General features: G+C 37.7%; 2 protein-coding genes across 7 annotated transcripts in view; one reads left to right on the forward strand and one right to left on the reverse strand.

Annotated features, from left to right (window-relative positions):
• Positions 1-13,600, forward strand: part of LOC306866020 (Na(+)/H(+) exchange regulatory cofactor NHE-RF1-like) — a 33,560-nt gene extending 19,960 nt beyond the window's left edge. The window contains exons 3-6 of the mRNA XM_079410963.1: positions 2,361-2,514; positions 9,497-9,540; positions 11,662-11,772; positions 12,524-13,600. Coding sequence (XP_079267089.1) covers positions 2,361-2,514; positions 9,497-9,540; positions 11,662-11,772; positions 12,524-12,670 — 456 coding nt within the window. The 3' untranslated portion in view covers positions 12,671-13,600. The remainder of the gene's footprint in view (positions 1-2,360; positions 2,515-9,496; positions 9,541-11,661; positions 11,773-12,523) is intronic.
• A 2,273-nt stretch (positions 13,601-15,873) lies between these two features.
• Positions 15,874-21,001, reverse strand: part of LOC306868875 (caskin-2-like) — a 54,904-nt gene continuing 49,776 nt past the window's right edge. For 5 of the 6 annotated variants that reach the window (XM_079415313.1, XM_079415316.1, XM_079415314.1 and 2 more), the window contains 3 exons: positions 18,639-20,282; positions 17,508-17,757; positions 15,881-17,383 (listed from right to left, as the gene is read on the reverse strand). In XM_079415313.1, the coding sequence (XP_079271439.1) occupies positions 17,287-17,383; positions 17,508-17,757; positions 18,639-20,282 (1,991 nt within the window). In that variant the 3' untranslated portion in view covers positions 15,881-17,286. Of the gene's footprint in view, positions 17,384-17,507; positions 17,758-18,638; positions 20,283-21,001 lie in introns of all 6 variants that reach the window. The other variant, XM_079415315.1, reaches the window with a different exon arrangement.

A 21,001-nucleotide genomic window follows, 5' to 3' on the forward strand; every position in this document is an offset into this window, starting at 1 on the left:
ATGATGGCATTTCCATTTCTGGGTGAACTTTTCCTTTAAATGCCACCTGAAGTGAAACGTAGATTGACTTCTTGCTCTTATTTATTTATGTTTAATAAATCAGTGTTTATGAATATTTCATGTTAATAAATATTTAAAGTCAGATTTGCCCTTGACATTCCTCTCTATTCAGTTCACAGAAAAGTTTTTTTTTTTTTTTTTTTGGTAAATATGTAATGCTTCAATGTTTGTGATTCAAAGACACAGGATATCCTTTCCTCAGACAGCAGGAAAGAAGACTGATAATATTGAAAAATGAATCCTTGCTTTGATAAACAGTTTCTTTGTTGGAACAATGAAGATGTAAATAATGCAAATAAAAGTTAGGGTAACGGCCAAAAAATACAGTTTAATTAAAATAATGAAATCTCAATCGCAGACTATTTTTAGAGATGCATAAAACTCATACCACAAAACTACTCCTGCTATTTATGTAGTATGTTGTATTAGGGGTGGGTGATATGACCAAAATCGTGAGTAATTTTATTTCACGGTAATGATATATATATCACAATATAGTTATTTTTGCTTTAAAAAAGGTCTTTATTTTTGATACCATAGAAATTTCATAATTCTTGTTACCAGTGTCAATATCACAAAATAACTAATACTAGTCTAAATAAAAAATGTCATGTGAGCATGTAACTGCGATAGAGATGATAAGTGAAAATCGCCCACCCCTATGTTGTATGCTGTATACTTAGCATAGTATTTAATAGTTTGTATGCATGGAATATGTGGATACCCTACTGTGTGTAGTATACAAAAAAAGTATATTGTACACAATATCCCACAATGCAATGCAAACAAATTTCCTGTATCTTAACTTAACTGCATTTATTTTTGAGATAACCGAATGCCACGCACTAAATTAAAGCCAACATGAAACTTTCCCAACTGACTTTTCTTACATGTGAGATATTCTTGAGAGAATCAGGACATTCAACAAGAACAAACGCAGGGACTTACTTATTAAAGTGGAGCTGGATGATTGTTGGGGCGCAGATGGAACATATTATGGCTTGGTGACATTGTTTGAGTGGATTATTTAAAATATTAAGCAATAAATCTAATACTTGTTTACTTTGGAATAATGTATGCAGATGAATTGTACAACTGGATTAATTTTGATTACATAATGTTTTAGCCGATACAATTCCAGACCCATAAAACTTATGTGCATCTTTGAACCACAAATGAAGATATTTGTAATATTCTCTCATCATTTTTGTCCCTCTACTGAAAGTCCACACAACCAAAATGTTTAAGCTATAAAGTAAAAAAGGGATCGTGAATATAATTAAATCCAAGTCCTCTGAAGAGACACAATCGCTTTATGTATGTGCACTGATCAATGCTTATATGTGAATAAAAACATAAAGTAATGCAGTTTGTCATACTGAATAAAGACAATAAACCAGTCTTAATATAGTTAACTAATGCTAAACTATAAAAAATAAAATAAAGGTTAACCAAAATAAAATATGTTAAAAAAAAACCCTCTCAGCTAGCTCATTTAGCTTAACTTCATAACTAAAACTTTAAAAATTAATAAAAAAAATAAAACCTTTAATTCTTAAAGAACAAAACCTTGTAAAAATGACAATGAACTAACTAAAATGAATAAAGAAAATATATTTGGATTATTAAAAACACTGGATTAAACCATTTAATTCATATGGATTACGTTTACCTCTTTATGAACTTTTTAATGCATCAGCATTATAGTGGAATAGACTTTCATAAAAGTCTTAAAAATGGGTTTGGAACGACACGAGGGTGAATAAATGATGACAGAATTTTCTTTTTGAGGTGAACTACAGTCAAATAAAAAATGATTTCAGATATAATTTTTATATATTTTTGCTAGTGAGTGCAGGAAACTATAGTTCATTTACATAAGTGAGGATAGCAAAATAAAGTAAACTGTGACATATAATACCCAAAAAATTACTCGTACAGTGGACTACCGGTAAAATTTATAAAAATTTGGGACCAAAAATTATTTTGACACTTTGACCTGACCATGTTTTGCTTAAGTGTTATTTTTTCTTTAATTGCTAATGCTGTGTTTTTTCACCACAGACTGAACAAAATTAAGCATTGCTTGGTAATCGGTCGACCTAAATTGGTATTATCTAATGCTGCCTTCACGTGCTCTCTGAATTATCGTAAATATGAGTTTCCTAATCGGAAATTGGACGTGAACGGCCTCTCAAGTCGTATTTACTACTGGGAAATTCTGAAAATAAATTTGATACCAGAGCACGTGAAGGCAGCATAGTTGTGTATTCATCAGGTGTGTCATTGTTTGTTTTCAGGTCAACGGGGTTTTGGTGGAGGGGAAGCAGCATGCTGAGGTGGTGGCCGCTATTAAAGCCGGGGGTGACAACACTTCACTCTTGGTCGTAGATTCAGACACAGATGCTTTCTTCAAGAAGTGTCGAGTGACACCCACTGCAGAACACCTCACAGGTACAAACAAAACTCTTACCTGACACAAAATATAAAGTGAAAGTGTTTTGTGGAAGAAGATTTCAGCAGGTTTCCAGCAGCAGCTGTAACTCTCATGCTGGCCTGACACAGAGTCATTGTTTGGCAGGGGGTCACTCAGGCATGTGTGACTGTTTTCACTCAGGTCTCTCTCACTGCACTGGTTTTGGGTTTCCTATTAAGCAATTTAGTTTGTCCGTCTCATTGTGTCACTCAGTGCCAAGGATCTCCAGTGAAAGCGCAGTGCCAACAGCAGCCATGGAAACCAAGAGTATTTGTGTGTGTTTGTTTGACGCAACTAGATTAGTCATGAGTGAGTGGAGATGCAATGTTTACTCATTTTATTTACAGAGCATGCGTTTGGCGTCAGCACTAGTGGAAACTTTCCTTAGCTGCTATCGCATTTTATCAGTTCCATCGTATACAGACTCCATCTGTTTGAGTGAAAACGGGAGGACTGATCAGACGAATGCTTTCTGACGTCTCGGGTGTTGCTGTTCTCACCCAGAGTCATTTTATACTCATGACGAATCTGTTTTCTGCCAGAATCATTCTCTTTATCTGCGTTTCGATGTGAATAGGTCTTTTCAGTTCACAGTCAGGCCGTGGGATTAGCTGTCACACCCTTCATTAGATGGACATAAAACTGGGAACATTGCTCCGGAAAGTGGAGTAGACAACGCGTTCTCACGACCGATTCGTATGTATTTTACAAGGTGGCTAATTCGTACGAATTCGTACGACCTCACTCGTGCTATTTTGTACGTTTTCTGTGAGGGGTAGGTTTAGGGGTGTGGTTAGGGGTGGTCATTCGAATGAATTCCTACGAATTTGACACCTCGTACAATATGTATGAATTGCTGTGAGATCAGGTTGGAGTAGATCGTACACTGAGAAAAAAATTATACAAATTTTTTTTAAGGTAAGTGGTTGCAAACTATTTATTTGAGCTACATTTAAATAAAAAAAGTTGAAAGTTAGTCAACTAAATTAGTTTATTTAAATGTAGCTAAAATAAATGGATTGCAACCACTTACCTTCAAAAATTGAGTAAATTCAATGAATCATTTTTTTCAGTTTATATTTTCACAATTTGGATTTATTATTATTAATTATGTGTTGAATTTAAGATTTTAAAAATTACGCTGCAGAGCATGAGGTCCTATCACGACAGTTACAGCATCCGAAGAAATTTAGCACGCTCAAAATCTAGTCTAACTGCAGCTTTATGCTGCATTACTTTATTGAAAAATAGTATTCATTTTTATGTTTAAAAATAAATTAGCATATCTAGAAATGTACATAAGAAATGTGTAGAAATTTATATAAGCCAACATTTCAAAGGGGGCCTATTATGCTTTTTTTTCTTTTCTTTTTTTTTGAACTTCCTTTTGTACATAATGTTGCTGTTTTGAAAAAGATCTGCAAATTTACTAAGCACAAAACCACTCCAAAAGGAGTTATTCTCTATATCAGTAAGCAACTTTCAGGAATGTGCATGTCACAATGTTAAATCATTTAATTCCTGCCCAAGACATACACAAAATAATAAGAGGCCTGGTTGAGTTGGGTTAGTAGTGTGTTGTCACATGTTCAAGAGACACTATTTCACAGATCTAATGTACTGATACACATGCAGCTATTTACAACCAACTGTGTTTATGTGAACTTTGTTTTGGACATAACCTTGTGTGTATTTAACAGCTGACACAAAAGAGCCAATTTTCTGTGCTCTCAGAAAATCGTATATCAGAAGTTTAAAATGACAAGGCTTTTTAAACACATTCAAATAATAAACTTTTTATGATGATGATGAAGAACTGCAGTGTCACGCACAATGCAAATGATATTCAGAATCAAAAAACAAACAGAGGTACAATTTGATCCTCTTCTGGAAAGAGGGTAGGGAGCAGCAGCTCATTTGCATTTAAAGAGACATACAGTATCTCACAGAAGTGAGTACACCCCTCACATTTTTTTAAATATTTTATTATATCTTTTCATGTGACAACACTGAAGAAATGACACTTTGCTACAATGTAAAGTAGTGAGTGCACAGCTTGTATATCAGTGTAAATTTGCTGTCCCCTCAAAATAACTCAACACACAGCCATTAATGTCTAAACCGCTAGCCACAAAAGTGAGTGCACCCCTAAGTGAAAATGTCCAAATTGGGCCCAATTAGCCATTTTATCTCCCCAGTGTCATGTGACTCGTTAGTGTCACAAGGTCTCAGGTGTGAATGGGGAGCAGGTGTGTTAAATTTGGTGTTATCGCTCTCACTCTCTCATACTAGTCACTGGAAGTTCAACATGGCACCTCATGGCAAAGAACTCTCTGAGGATCTGAAAAAATAATTGTTGCTCTACATAAAGATGGGGTAGGCTATAAGAAGATTGCCAAGACCCTGAAACTGAGCTACAGCACGGTGGCCAAGATCATACAGTGGTTTAACAGGACAGGTTCCACTCAGAACTCAAAGAAGTTGAGTGCACGTGCTCAGCGTCATATCCAGAGGTTGTGTTTGGGAAATTGGCCTTACTGGAACCATGTCCTGTAGTCTAATGAGACCACGATAAACTTATTTGGTTCAGATGGTGTCAAGCGTGCAACCAGGTGAGGAATACAAAGACAAGTGTGTCTTGCCTACAGTCAAGCATGGTGGTGGGAGTGTCATGGTCTGGGGCTGCATGAGTGCTGCCGGCACTGGGGAGCTACAGTTCATTGAGGGAACCATGAATGCCAACATGTACTGTGACATACTGAAGCAGTATTCCAACGTGATAACGACCCCAAACAAACCTCCAAGACGACCACTGCCTTGCTTAAGAAGCTGAGGGTTAAGGTGATGGACTGGCCAAGCATGTCTCCAGACCTAAACCCTATTGAGCATCTGTGGGGCATCCTCAAACGGAAGGTGGAGGAGCGCAAGGTCTCTAACATCCACCAGCTCCGTGATGTCGTCATGGAGGAGTGGAAGAGGACTCCAGTGGCAACCTGTGAAGCTCTGGTGAACTCCATGCCCAAGAGGGTTAAGGCAGTGCTGGAAAATAATGGTGGCCACACAAAATATTGACACTTTGGGCCCAATTTGGACATTTTCACTTATTTTCACCAGCGGTTTAGACATTAGAGGTGTCATTAGACATGGCTGTGTTATTTTGAGGGGGCAGCAAATTTACACTGTTATACAAGCTGTACACTCACTACGTTACATTGTAGCAAAGTGTAATTTCTTCAGTGTTGTCACATGAAAAGATATAATTAAATATTTACAAAAATTTGAGGGGTGTACTCACTTCTGTGAGATACTGTACATGAAAACTGTGAGATTTTGTTTCCAACCAAAAAGGGGCATTTTCAGCATGATATAATAAATGATCTGTGGTGTATTTTGAGATGAAACTTCCCAGACACATTCTGGGACACCTGAGACGTCTTGTAAAAAAGGCATGATTTATTTTTAAATGTGTTTTAAAAGTATTTTATGCTCACCAAGGCTGCATTTGTTTGATTTAAAAAAAATAATAATAATACAGTAAAAAGTAAAAAATACAGTTCAAAATATTTTTTTATTTGTATTATGTTAAATGTAATTTATTCCTGTGCTACAAAGCTGAATTTTCAGCATCATTACTCCAGTTTTCAGTGTCACATGATCCTCCAGAAATCACTCTAGAATGCTGATTTGCTGCTCAAGAAACATTTCTTATTATGATCAATGTTGAAAACAGTTGTGCTGCTTCATGTTTTTGTGAAAACTGTGATACATATTTCAGGATTCTTTTATAAATGGAAAGTTCAAAACAATTTATTTTAAATGAAAACAAATTCTAATGTATTTACTGTTACTTTTGATGAATACAACTTCTGAATAGTAGTATTTGTGGTGATTTTGTAGAAAATGTGTGAATTCCAATGAATTTTAAATGTGTAAAATGAAACCGTAAATGCTGTATTATTATTGGTAGCAGAAGGCACAATTCATAAATACTGAACAAACAAACACTCAGGGGATGTGCAGAACTTCAATAACAGGCGTTCCAGTTCTTCATAAATTTCTGGGGTGACAATTGAAACAGAATTAATGTCAGCCATCTATTATTTCTCTTACTATTTTTGCACGTGTGTAGGCAGTATGTGTGCAATGTACTGTATGTATACTATGCAGTATTCAGTAGTAAGCTAGGATTCTGTTTTCCACATAGCTGTACATTTAACTCTCTCTCTCTCTCACACACACACACACACACACACACACACACACACACACACACACACACACTGTCTCTCTCTGCTGCCTGTTATCCAAATTTGGAAGCAGCATTTGTGTGGTTTCCAAGGTGCCGGTCTGGAGTGGCTTTCAGATTGCCGTATTGAGACTGAAGGGCGTCTGAAGTGTCCAAACAGCCAGTGATGTGTGTGTTTTGTGCCGATCAGGGGCCAGATGGATCTGTGCAGTGCTGAGTGTTATCGTATCTTCCCTGCAGTTTTCTGCCACTCATGTAGTGTTCAGACAGCTGTAGAAAGATAGAAATTCAGAAGACGGTAAGGGTGCTGGGATTATTTTTTAAACCTGTTATCTGCCTTGCCAGTTTGCTTTTTTTACTGAAAACTCTGTAGATGGGCATCAGTATGGTTCTTTTTATTGGAACTGTAACATAAGTAAGAATTAATGCATATTTTTTCATAATCAAGTCAATTACAGTACACTGAATTCTGCGATAATGAAGCAAGTTGTAATGCTTCTTACACTGCACTTACACTGCATCTCCACCGGCCTCGAATGGTGTGTTGTGACCCTTCAAAACTAAACAGTTTAGTGACTGTAATTTTGACTTGTCCTTCAGTGTGTAAGCAAATGCAAACTTACGGTATAAGACTTACAGTTGTAGCCCAGCAGGCAACTGTGCAGCACCACAAATAAATGCTTAAAAAAACGCAACTGTCACACTGCTTGGAAAGTATAAACATAACACTCTGTATGTGTTAGCATGAGACTCATGTGACAAAAATGCTTATCGTACCAACCTTGCCAGCCTACTATATGCTATGTTATATTCAATCTTTCAATTTATGTCATGACCAGCTAATAAATGTATCGAATATTGACTTTAACGTGGAGGAAAATGGAAAGACATACGGTCTTTACAATGACACTCACTGTATAAAGGTCCTAAATTATGTAATTTTCACAACTCAGTACTTTTAAAACTGTTTGATGGAGTTTTTGTCTGACATTTAATTAGCTGAACAGTTGGTATGTTGTTAAACAGTACAATCCATTGAACGCACTGTACTTCGTTTTCATTCCTGTCAAAAAAATAATATAAAATCTATCCACGTTACTATTTTTTTAATTGTATGTGCAAGGACACAAGGAGGGACATAATTATCCACAAATCACGTCTGAATGTCTGTAACACACCTTGAATAACAGTTTCGACTCAAAAGCATGTGTGTCAGCTCTGTTTCAACACCTATTGAGCTGCCTGTATAAGCATCTTCTTTCTAAGGCAGCATCCTAATAAATAGAGGCTTCTAAGTGACTAATTTGAAACCATATTGATAGGCAGCAACTCTGTCATACAAATAGCACTTCTGTCTTAAAGCAGGCAGAAGCACACACTCAATTCACAATTGAGTTCAGATTTCAGTACACTCTGAAATTAGCATGTTGCTAAGCTAATGCTTTGATTCTCTAGTAACCAAAAATAACACAAATATTGAGTAAAATAGTTAATTTTATATAATTTAACTATTCTTATTAGTATATTTTGGTGTTGAATTTTGGTGTTTATTATGTTTTATTGATTATATCTTGGATTTATTTCACTATCATGTCAACCCTTGTGAGAAAGAAGTATGCTTAATTGTATTGAATGTGCACCTGTACTTCAAAACTTAACAGTATGTGTGTGTGTGTGTGTGTGTGTGTGTGAATACTGAAATAAAAGGCCACTTCAGTGTACTTAAAGAAAGTTTCTCAACTCTCAGTAATTACACTTAAGTGCACTTTATAATAATGTAAAATATATATATATATTTTTACTTAAAGTATATTTTAAATCATTATGTTTTCATACTCTTTTGTCATGCTTTAAAGTACACTTATTTAGATGTGTTGACTAACATCTCGAAGCACATGTAAAGTACTTGATTATAATTTTTACTGTAGTGTTTTGATATGATATTTTATGTAATGCATTTGCACGCACTAAATTGCAACTTCATAATTTCAAATGTGTGATTACAAACATATTTAAATACAAAAAACATACAAGCGGACAAAAATGACATTTAAAGTATATTTTAGTTTATCATAAATGCTTGTCAGTGCACCATATTTCAATAGACAATAAAATTATGAAATTATATATAATATGTCCTGCTTAAATGTATCAAAAAGCACTTTAAAGTTGAACTAATTTTGCTATTTCATTTAATTCCAATTAACATGCAATTAAGTGCCCCGGAGTATTACATTTTTATATTATTTGTGTAATAAATACTCTTTAAAAGTACAGTATGTGTACTTCTTTTTCACAAGCAAGTCTCGGCAGATCTCCACATACATCCTTCGTCTCTCATGTCAGTTCATTTGTTAATGTGTAATCCACTATGAAGGCCTCTAGATTTTGTTCCCTACAGTATTCCGGGGGTCGGCAGGTATCCAGGTAACATCGTTCTCACCACGGTGATGATGGTCATCTGAATAATAAATGAAGTACATATCTGTGGTGCAGTATGTAACAGAGTCGACATCTGCTCACTGCAACCCGAGAAGGAGTGAATGCCATAGCTATTGTCCAGGGGTCTGGAAGTGTCTTGTTTAATCTTTGCTTCCTCGATGTCTCTGATGAGGAGCGTTAGAGTCAGTGTTGGAGAAAGTGTCCCATCTGAAGGATGCAGATGCACTAGGTTTGATCTGTGACTGACCTGTTCTGCTTCTCTCTGCCTGCAGGACCGCTGCCTGAACCTGTGGTCAACGGAGACATGGAGGACAAGGTACGACAACAACTCAGATGATAGAATACTAGCAGGCCGCATTAAAGGAATAGTTCATCCAAAAATGTCAATTCTTTCAGTATTTACTCACCCTCATGTCATTCCAAACCTGTCTTAGTTTTTTCTGTTGAACTCAAAAGAAGATATTTTGAAGAATGTTGGTAGTATGGAAGAAAATACTATGGAAGTAAATTTTTTTTTTAAGGTTTTTAAGGTGGCTATTGATAGATAAATGCAGAAGATTCAGCAAATATTACAATGGATTCATCATTGTCACTGTTATTCGTGGCCTCTTGAGGATTGTTGCTTTAATAACATTTTAAGAGCATCATGGTCAAAACCTGGTTTGTTTGTAGTTATTAAATATCATTAGTTTCCATTTAACAAAAAAAGTTCTGGAATTAGATATTTTCGATCAAACTGACTTTGAATGAAACGTCACACTAAACAAAAATCACAATTTCAAGCCGTTTCAGAGCAAGTAGAGTACAAGGATACTGAGATCTATTCTTTTCTCAGTTTTCAGTCATGTGCACTTTCCAGCTTGGGTTTTATTTGTTATCCCATGTGCTCTTTCCTACATAAATACAGCAGCTTGAGATGTTTGTGTTGACCTGTGTCTGAACCTAGGTTTTCACAGCAGAAAAAACACTACAGCAAGTTTCTCAGAGGTCACTGGAAACCTTTGCATGTTTTGATGCCTATTATTGAAATGTCAGCATATTGTTGTGTTTCGTGAAGTCAGCTCTCTGGATAAATATGAAGGGAAGTCTGTGGCTGTATTATATGCAATTATTTCTGAGGTCACTGCATGAAAGAAGCCCATTAGAGGTTGCAGATCAATCTCTATTCAGAATCGGGTTTAAATGATTTCAGTCCGGCTTATTCAAAAAGGCCTCTGCCATTAATTGAGAGTCATATGTATTACTTTGTTCCGATATGTGTCAGTTAGTGGCATACACTACAGATTTCTTGACTTCATGCAGTGCATGTGAAGAGCAAGAATGTGTTCTTTTGATCATAATCATTAGGGATGAATATGGACGCCTGTTTCCGCCACTGAATATAAAAAATAATAATTGTGACTTCAAATTTAAAAGTATTTCAATCAAAGTACCAATATAAGAGAACCAGTTAGAAAATATAACTATATTACACAGGGATAGTTCACCCAAAAAATCATATTGATAACACTTTAGTACAGGAACCAATTCTCACTATTAACTAGTTGCTAATTAGCATGCCTTAATAAATTTACTATCTATTAGTGTTTATAAAGTACATATTCTGCATGAGCATATTCTACATCCTAATCCTACCCAATACCTAAACTTAACAACTACCTTACTAACTTTAATAAGCAGCAAATTGGGAATTTCTTGAGGCAAAAGTCGTAGTTAATGCTTTGTTAATAGTGAGAATTGGACCTTAAAATAAAGTGTCGCTATTTTTACATAAAAATCAAATCGCACCCTACTTAAAGTGGTTTATTTTCCACCAGGACACATTATGTGTAATATTTCTCACATTATACCATCACAATGAAACACAATCATGATATATCCGTACATTTTTGTGGCAGGTACAGTTTCACTGTGAGACAGAGACTTATATGAAGAGACACGATGATCTGCGCTGTTTGACACTAATATGCAAGACACTGTCATTCCATGGCCAGTAAGACTTATTTATGGCTACTACCTGAATTCAGCGTCATTTTTTTGTTGACGTGGACAGATCAGGTGTCAGGCGTCTTCTCCGGTCACCCACTCATTGCTTGAGTTTGTAAGTTTAGAGACTGTGGGGATGGTTTCTCTAAAGAGGATTGTGGGGGAAAGTAAGAGCCTCTGGCTAATGGTTGACGTGTCAGATGTAGCTGGCAGGAGGGAATAAGGGGGCGCTGTCAACTGTCAGAGGAGCAGTATTGATGCCCAGCTAATGCTGCCCACTCGTACAGTTAATGAAGCTCTGTCTCCAGCAGCCTGAGGCCCACACACTGCAGCTGACGCTCAGCACTTTACCAGCTCAAGTCTGACCCCTAGTGCACACAGCGAAGCACTGCGCCTCAGGAGATTATTATGGTGATCTGACATTTTACTGAAATGTCTCTTTGCTGTTCAGGTTAACGGAAATGTGGCCAAAGAGGTGGAGCTGAAGGACTCAAAGTTATCAATCAGTCCGTCTCCATCCAACGCATCCTCCAATGCCTCCTTCACGACTCTGCCCCCTGAGGTGAGACTGAGCTACTACTGCAGGTGCCAAGAGCACACTGCATACTGGGTACTTAATCCCATAATGCAATTTTTCAGGTAACGTTCATGTTTTTTCAAGGGTTCATTTCCCGGAGGGCAAATGAAGTAGAAGTAACATCAGTCGTGATTTTTAATGACTTTTTTGTTGACATATTTGGCCCAAATGCCAAGGGTTCAGACATTTCTACACCAAAATAAAAATAAAAAAACATTCATTTAAAGATGTGCCACTCACAAAATCAAACATGCATAATGTATTACAATAAAGAAACATACTTCAAGTAAATTTAAGTTTAAAGATTTTCCAAATATAATTGATGTAGGAAGCATACTAATATCAATGTACTGGTAGTATACTTGTAAGTGTACTATTTCAATATTTCTGGGGACTACATAGAAACATAATGTGACAACAATCTAGCATACTACTGTTTGACATTTATCATTGCATACCCTTTCACAAACTATGCCATATACAGCATATAATGTGTAGTAAGCCGCTGGTATTCCATTTCAAACATAGCATAACATTTTCTGAAATAACCGAATGAACGTCAACCTTCAACCTTTATGAATGTTAAAAAAAGGTTTCCTCAGAAGTGTTTTGATTGAGAAAACTCTAATGTTCAGGTCCAAGTATCCACTGTCGCTTGAGCACATAATTGTAATATACTCTGAAAGTGTCCATTTTAGGTTATTCATAAGTTTCTATTTATTTGTTCTCCTCTCAGGCTTTGGAGCCGTCCATCATAGATGCCATCCCAGAGCTCAATCTGTCCCTGCAGCAGGTGAAAGAGCGCGCTCACCAGAAACGCTCCAATAAGAGAGCTCCACCCATGGACTGGAGCAAGAAAAATGAACTCTTCAGTAACCTATAGACCTCTGGTCATCCGTCCATCCAATTATCCATCAATCAGCTCTGTTTAAGACTTGATAAAACAGAGCAGATCTTATAATGAAGTTAAATTCATCAATGAATTAGGCTCAATATGATGTATGTACAGTGTGTATATGTACACACAGATTTATATGTATTCAGAATTATGTATATGAATTACTAACAGATTATATTAGATTACATCTGCTACGGGGCAAATGGAATGTAACATTCTACAACTGTGATGTATTACAATCATTGGCTGTGTTCAGAATGGAGTACTAACTTACTGTAATATTACTGTATACTGCATACTGTTTTAGAATAGAGTAATACAGTAGTAGGAATAGTGTTGTGCATATGCTAGACTGTTATCACACACACACTATATTGCATGTTTAATTTAATGAACAGCATCCAGTTATCATCTTGAAAATAAAGTTTATTTTGTATGAATTCAGTGTAAATATGTCTTTTAAAGCTTGGTTATTTGATTAAACAATAGGTAAAATCTAGGTCACATTGCATTGTGGGATACAGTATTTTAGCAACTTCACCAACTTTGCACGCAATACATTACAGAAATAGTCATATTATGTTAGTATGCTATTCTGAACAGAGCCATTGTAACTAATCCAGCAGGTTTGACGCTGAGCAGACGTGATTCTGTCATGTGTGTGTGTTCAGTGAGCTTGGTTTCTGACTGTATGTTTTTTTTGAGCCAAAGTGGATAGAAGTGAATCCTGACTATCAGCCAATGAGTGTGTTTGATGATACTGAATGACTGAACGTAGTAATATCTTGAGAGCACACTCACATCTAATCTGCAATAAAGCATTTTGTATAAAATACAACATTAAACAGAAAAAGGATTTTTACTAGTGGCCTGAGATGCTTGGAGCCCAGTGTAAATTCCTTTTAGTGTATCATGGTCTGTGTTCTAATCACTGAAGTTTTCTGAGACACCTGCTTTCCTTTTCTTTTTTCCTCTATGTAGTACAGTGTTGACATGGCATTACATAATCTGCACTTCTGATCACTGCAGTGTCGTTCTATATGTGTGCACATCTGAATGTTATTTCTGTATGTAACAATACATTTTGTTCAGAAAATATATTTTCATTGACAAATTGTTGCAAAATCACTCCATTTTTGCAAAAGGGGTGGCGAACTCTGGTCCTGGAGAGCCACAGTCCTGTAGACTTCATCTTCAACCCCGATAAAACCTCACCTGTCTGTAGCCAGTACCCCTTCAGACCTTGATTAGCTTGTTCAGGTGTGTTTGATTAGGGTTGACATTTTCCACCCCTGCTTTAAATGCATATAACATTAAATGGGTCACAAAAGATTCCAAGATACTCATTTGCTCCTTATGTGAGAAGGAACATGCACATTGAAGTTAGTAGTTACATTTTAACAATGCCGGGCTTTTAAATTCCTTAGTTTGTTACGCATTAGAAAATCAATGGAAGAGTTTATTTGCAAAACAGATAACTCAAATTCAAAAATCATGCTTTTTATTATTTTAAACTAATCAAAATAACTCAACTGCAGTTTGATTGAGATTAATTGGAACGCACAATGAAAAAAACACGTTTTTTTGAAAATTGTTAAAAACTGAGTTATCTGTTTTTGTAAATGAACTCTTTAATTGTATTTTTATGAAGAGTCTTCTGAATGTTGCACACTCATGTGAAATTAAGACTGTACTCATATTATGGAAAATTGGGTCGGAAAGAGAAAAGGCCCAAGTTGCTTCTGGTTAGACAGGTAAACAAATTAATCGTAGATAATCGTAGCGGTCTTTTACATAGACATTGTTAAGGAAATCCAAATCGCCATTCCATCCATAATTAAGGTGAAGAAATACACGATAACCTGTATGTAAAGTTTGGTGAATTTTTGACCAGTTATTAAGTTATAGTCATCTTGATGTATTCAGCTATGCCTAGACCAGCCTATCCAAATATATATGCTGAAGTTTCTGCTCAAAATGTCAAAAAATTTCTTATTTGTAGATAATGGAAAAAAAAGAGGTTAGCAATTTGTATCTTTGTTGAAGCTGCAGGAAGGACGTCAGTCGATCATTAATAAACATGGGCTGTCCAGAAACTATTCAGCCATGAATATGAAAAATACGACTTGAGAAATGCAATACATTGAAAACAGCTCCAGCTATGGGCAACTGGTGATTGGCAGCTTCATCACAACAATGCGCCCGCCCATGCATCTCGTGCAGAGTTTTTCGGCGAAACATCAAATTACCCAGGTGACTCAGCCCCCATACAGCCCAGATTTGGTGCCATGCGACTTCTCAATGCTAAAATCACCTTGGAAAGGGAAGAGATTTCAGACTGTCGATGAGATTCAGGAAAATATGATGATGCAGCTTATGGTGATTCCAACAAAGGTTTTTGCAGCGTGCTTTGAGCAGTGGAAGAGACGCTGGGAGAACTGTGTGAGGTCCCAAGTTGCCTACTTTGAAGGTGACTGAGGCGTCATTGTCAGTGTTTCTTGTATCTTGTTCAATAAATGTCTCTTATTTTTCGCATTACATGGTTGGATACTTTCCGGACAGACCTCGTATAAATCTTTCACCCTGACTATACCAATCTCCTTCCAAGTTTGAAAACTTGTTTCCAACAAATCAGACTATCTATATACAGTTTCAGGCCGTTAGTTATATTCCTCACTAGCCTCTGTTATGAATCACATATAATGCTTTATTCATTTTCACTGGGCTATGGAGAATAGCTAAAAGTGAAGTATGCAGTCTGAAGCCAGACAGGAATGTCTTGAATATCACGTTATGGAAAACAACTCCTCCAGAATGAAAAAAAATATTAGATTGAGCTACTAAAGTATATTGCTTAAACTGAGGAAGGCTGGATGCTCCTTCCCTTCTGGTTTTACGGAGATGTTTCCTACTTTTGTGTGACAGTTTACTCTGAAACTATTTTGAATGGAGTCTCAGAACTATTTGCGGACTTGTTGGGAAAGGGGCATTATAGCCCCTTATAGCCTAAAAAACTGATTTTATAATGAAGCTACAGAAACCTCAGGATTTGAGATGAAAAGTAACACATCTGCATAGCTCTAGTTTGGACTTTTTGCTCCAATTTAAGAACTTACTAATGACTGGTGGATCCCTTGCTGGACAAATCAGACAGAAGAGGTGACTGCTGAAATGACAATCGCATGGCTCAGTAATAATAAGACAAAATAGCTCAATTCATTTAATAGAAAATGTTAACAAATTAGAACAAAGAGGGGCTTGATACTGAATCATATCAGTGTGTTATATTACCTAATTAAGAACATCACTAATATATAATATTCACATAAGCAAAGGCTCGTTCATACCAAGAATGATAACTATATTGACATCCACACTACTGGATGATAACGTTCTGTTTAATGTAAGTGCGCATTGCAGAGAACGATTCAAGTTATTGTCCTTGGTGTGAATGGGCCTTAACTGCAGTTAAATGTTAAAACGGCCTTAGCTAAACAAATGCCATTGATTATATTTCAGTTCGTTGGGAGACAGAACCTGAAAGAAACATCTATTTAAATGTTTGGCACACAAGAACAGTGTGGATATATTCCACATCAGATACATCATATCAAATTATGCGCAAAGGGGAAATGCCACTGGGTTAAATTTCATTAGTTTAGCTGCAAGTCTGTTAGCGTTAACATTTGAATACAAATATACATATACTTTGGTACAACAAACAGGTTTGCTTCCCAATCAAATATACCTTTAGTGTACAATATACATATTTTGATAAAGTTTAAATACTAAAGTTTAAAGACTTCAAAAATAGTTTGTGGTAACTTAGACTTGAATCGCTTTTTTAACATGTTCCCTTTAAAACCACACTTTGATACAAAAAAAATGTCAGTCATGTATTTTAACTTCATCTGCAACATCATTAAGAAAAAATATGGTACAAGCACCAAACCTTCCAAAGGCTGATTACCTGCTGAAATGAATAAATCACAAACTACTTCTTTCAAAATGCTTTGAAAAGTAGTTATGTTAAAGGAACCGTTCACTCAAAAAAATTCTGTTATCATGTGTTATTTGTTTTGACAGCTGGTCACTATAACTGAAAAAGAGCTGCGTAAAGTTTATTCAAAATGTCTCGCTTTAGCATAAGGTCCAGCAAATGACGACAGAATTTTTGGGTGAACTATCCCATTAATCTTTCTAGAAATGTTTTGAATCAGTGTGGTGTTTTGAAATGTAGGAATGATTCTCCTAAGTGCATTTCTTTCATCTGGGTCCATCATGTAAAGTTCATTGGGGTCACACTTGGTCAAATCCACAGTTCAAGTAAAACAAATATATATGCTGGTTGATTAGACGCTGGAATAAGAATAAACAAACAAACAAATACAGATGACATCTAGACTGACATTACTCAGAAGACTGCGGTCCATGTCCATCATGTAAATAAAGATCAATGGAGGTTCCCACTTTTGTGTTCAAGAGCTCATCTCTGTTTCCATCTGAATTACAAGGCAGAAGAAACCATGCTGCTATACGTAGATCTCTACCCTCCTGTTTTGGGGCCATCAAAAAATAAACAGCCTCATCCACGAGAATCTTTAATCCAGCATAGCATCTAGCTGATCGGCCAGGTCATCAAACATGTTCCCGATGTCATCCAGAATGTTCCCTGCAGACTTGACAACGTGAGAAACACTAAAAGAGACACAACAGGTTTAATTAGGAGTGATAGTGACAATTTAAAAACATGACATTTAAAGGAAAAAGTCTGAAAATCCCTCAAAAAAAAGTGTGAAAGCTGGTGGAGATTGTCTCTCACCCCACGTTGTTGTTCTCCAGAGTTAGTTTTCTCTCCACAGCCTTCAGTACTTCCTCCAGGGATGAGCTGGTCTTCTCCAGCCTCTGATGCTTCAGTGTTGACCCTTGATCCCCTTCCATCAGAGCCTGTAGGCTTCCTGATATCACACTCTGACCCGTGTTCTCTGTCGAGGGGGAGTATGGGACTGGAGACTGAGGTGCTGCAAAGGCAACACTCTGTACAACACTCAGTGTCACGCTGGAGCTGACAGCTGCAAACAGAAAAAAGTTGAATAAATTCACTGATTGTACTGTAACTTACTAGCAAAATGATGCTACCAATAGCTTTAATATAATACATGCAGTCTACCAAAGTATAGAATATATTAATCAGAGCAGTATTTGTCTGAATAATTTTGATTTAAGGGTGTCCCGGAGGGGAAAAACATCCCTGTGGCAAGAGATTCCTTTAAGAGCATTGCAACAAATGTCTTAACTCTCACTCATACCCAAGTGTTTATACTAAGTGTTTCACGGTAGTTTCTGGCAATATACGGCAATGGGCTCTAGTTAGGCTACTACATCTCAAAATAAACAGCACATAACGAAACAACAGTTGTACTAAAATATGCATTATGGAGAATACCAAGAGCACAGAAAACAAATCAAACTGGACTGCAATGAGATGAAGTATTTACTGAAGGTAAAATCAATAATCTCAATAACTGCATATTCAAATAGGTAGAATTTTAATGATCATTAAAATCACACCAATTTCGATCATTAAAAACATGCCTTGGTACTACCTCCTCTTCAATTAACATAAAATTAGTTTGAGTTTAAGATGACTTAAGGAAGCTGTTTTGGTCCATTAAATTTATTAAGGATGAAACGGTTACTAAGGACTTTGTAACAATGCTTAAGGGAACCCTTAAATAATTAAGGGGAATATTTAATGACAGACTTAAGGTTCCTTAAGTTGAACCTTAGGTTTTCTCTTGCAACTCAAGTTTTAATAAGGGTTCCCTTAACCTTATAACTTAGGGATTTCTTAGCATAAGAGCTTTCATGCAACCGGGCAGAAATACATTACATCGAACCTGAATAAAAGCTAACTAACGTTATTAATAGCCTGTTAATTTGTAGGCTGTACCTGTTATAGGAGCAGGATCTGGTTTAGAGGCGTGCCGTGTTGAATTCAGGGGACTGGGAGGTTTGGGAGCAAGAGGTGGAGGTGCTTTCACTGATTTGGCTGGAAGCTCCACACATGGCAGGCTCATATCTGTTTCGCTGATGCGGAGTTTCACTGTGTCCTGAGTCTCTAGAACTGATGTGCCATCTGGGCTGCTGTCAGACACTGTGTTTGACTGCTCTTTCTCTTTTGGCTTCTGCCGTCTCTTTACTGTGTCTGACTCTTTGAGGTTGAACTCTGGAACTTCAGGGGTTTTGGCCAGTTTGGCCTTCTCTGGCGACTCAGAAGTGGTCTCTGACTTGAGAGGCCCGCCAACTTTGGGCCTCTGTTTGATAGTGAGGTTGCCTTCCTCCGCAAAGGGGATGCACTCACTGGAGCTGTTCTGAGGCGAGGATGAGCTCTCCAGGCGTGAATCCTTCGTCCCATCCTCCTCCTCGGAGTCAGACTTTGTCGCTCTATCTGCTTTGGCGGACACTGGGGTGGATTCGGTCTGACTCAGAGGTCTGCGCCTGGACCCTTCATTGGTACTAGAAACATCTGTAGTGGTTTCCTGAAGGAGCTCCACTGTAGGCGCAGGTAGGACTGCTTCTAACTCTGCTGCGATGCTCTTTACGGTCCCAGGTCTGCCATTCTCAACTCCTCCAGAAGGTGATGCTGGGGTGTCGCAGACAGTTTCAACACTAGTGCTGCTGCTGCTGACGGAGCTAAGGCGTTTAGGTGGTGGAGGAGGAGGCCCTTTATGCCGAGCCCTGATGGCAAAAGAGTGACTTCGGCCGACGGACTGCTCAGGTGCGGACTGAAGACGTGCCATCTGGCCACGGGTAGGCTTGCGGCTCAGTGTGGCATACGAAGGCATGGCCATACTGGCCAGCTGAGCTGCTTCATCATCATCATCTTCATCTGGTTCACCGTCTGACAAAGCATACCGAGACAGACTCTGTGTGCGCTTCTTGGTCACGCTAGAAGAGTGACGGTCAAGCGTGGCACTGTTATATTGTGAACGTGGATAATTGAGGGTTTTATAAACAGGAGAGCCTTGTGGAGAAGGAGCAGAGCTCAATTTGGGTTTGGCAGGCACCGCGGGGTATTTAAAGCCTGTGGACGCACTGAACAGCAGCTGCTGTGGTAGCTGAGGACGTGGGACCTGGTCACGGCCTTCTGGAATGTTGCGCTCTTTAGCAGGACTACTGTCTGAGCTCGTTAAGATCTCTCGGGAGCAGCTATAAGGGGTCGCTGCGGAAGTGGAAGAGGGGTTGCTAGGGGGCTCCTGAGAGCGTCCGGAGCCTCGCGAGCGCGTATCAATGCTCTCCTGACTAGAGGACATACCTACAGCGTTCTTGATGGCCAGTCCGTCCTGACAGCCACTATAGTGGGAGGACATGGCACTCTGTAGCTCAGTACTCAGCTCACTGTCCTGGAAAGTCATCATCTTGGGCGTGTGGGGCGAGGGGAGGTCGCCGCTCTCAGAAGGCGGCTCGATAGAGACCAGGTCCAAGGCTGCGGGGGTTTTGCGCCGCAGTGTGCCCTGCCCTGATTCTGCCTGCAGAAGAGCCTTATGAATATCGCACAACTTCTTCACCGCAAGCATAATTTTCTTCTGATGGCCTGTCAGAGACACACACACACACACACACACACACACACCGACTTAACACTTTCTGTACATGTCACACAAGAATTTAACAAAACAGGATATACTTGACAGGATATATAGAAAATGTACACCATGTCCTAGGAAGCATGATACAACAAGGTGAGAAAGTTGCATGTCCCTGCACAATCTCAGGGTATTTTTAATGCTGAATATACAGTCATTTGGAAAAGGACTTTAGACCAATCAGATTGATCTGTGGTAAGACTGCCCAAAATCACGCTAGAGGAATAAAAATTTAAATGTCCTTGTCAAGGTCATGGCAAGTAAGAACAAAAACTGGAAGAGCTACCCAGGGGTAATGTGATTGGCCTTATACTAAGAAACTTATACTAAACTTGTACTTATAAAACATTGATGAACTTTTAACAAAGATATAATTAGTTGATATCAATTTCAAAGTTGATTTGAGAAATCAAAGCAAAATTAAATTTTACTAAATTACGAAATTCAGGTTTAATAAACCCTAAAAGTCTATTTGCCTTGAGCGAATGGGCATAAAAACAGCTAATTCCCCCTGGCTTCATTTTGCATATGGATGGAGGGTGAAGTGTATACAGGGTTTCCACACTTTTTGACCCATGTATGTCATCAATTATTTGTGGCTTTGTCAATTGTCAATGACCAATTGATAAAGGTTTTTTAACAGTCATTCAAATTCTGTTCTAATCAT

The sequence above is a fragment of the Barbus barbus genome (assembly GCF_936440315.1).
Source record: "Barbus barbus genome assembly, chromosome: 4".
In the NCBI taxonomy this organism is placed as follows: Eukaryota; Metazoa; Chordata; class Actinopteri; order Cypriniformes; family Cyprinidae; genus Barbus; species Barbus barbus.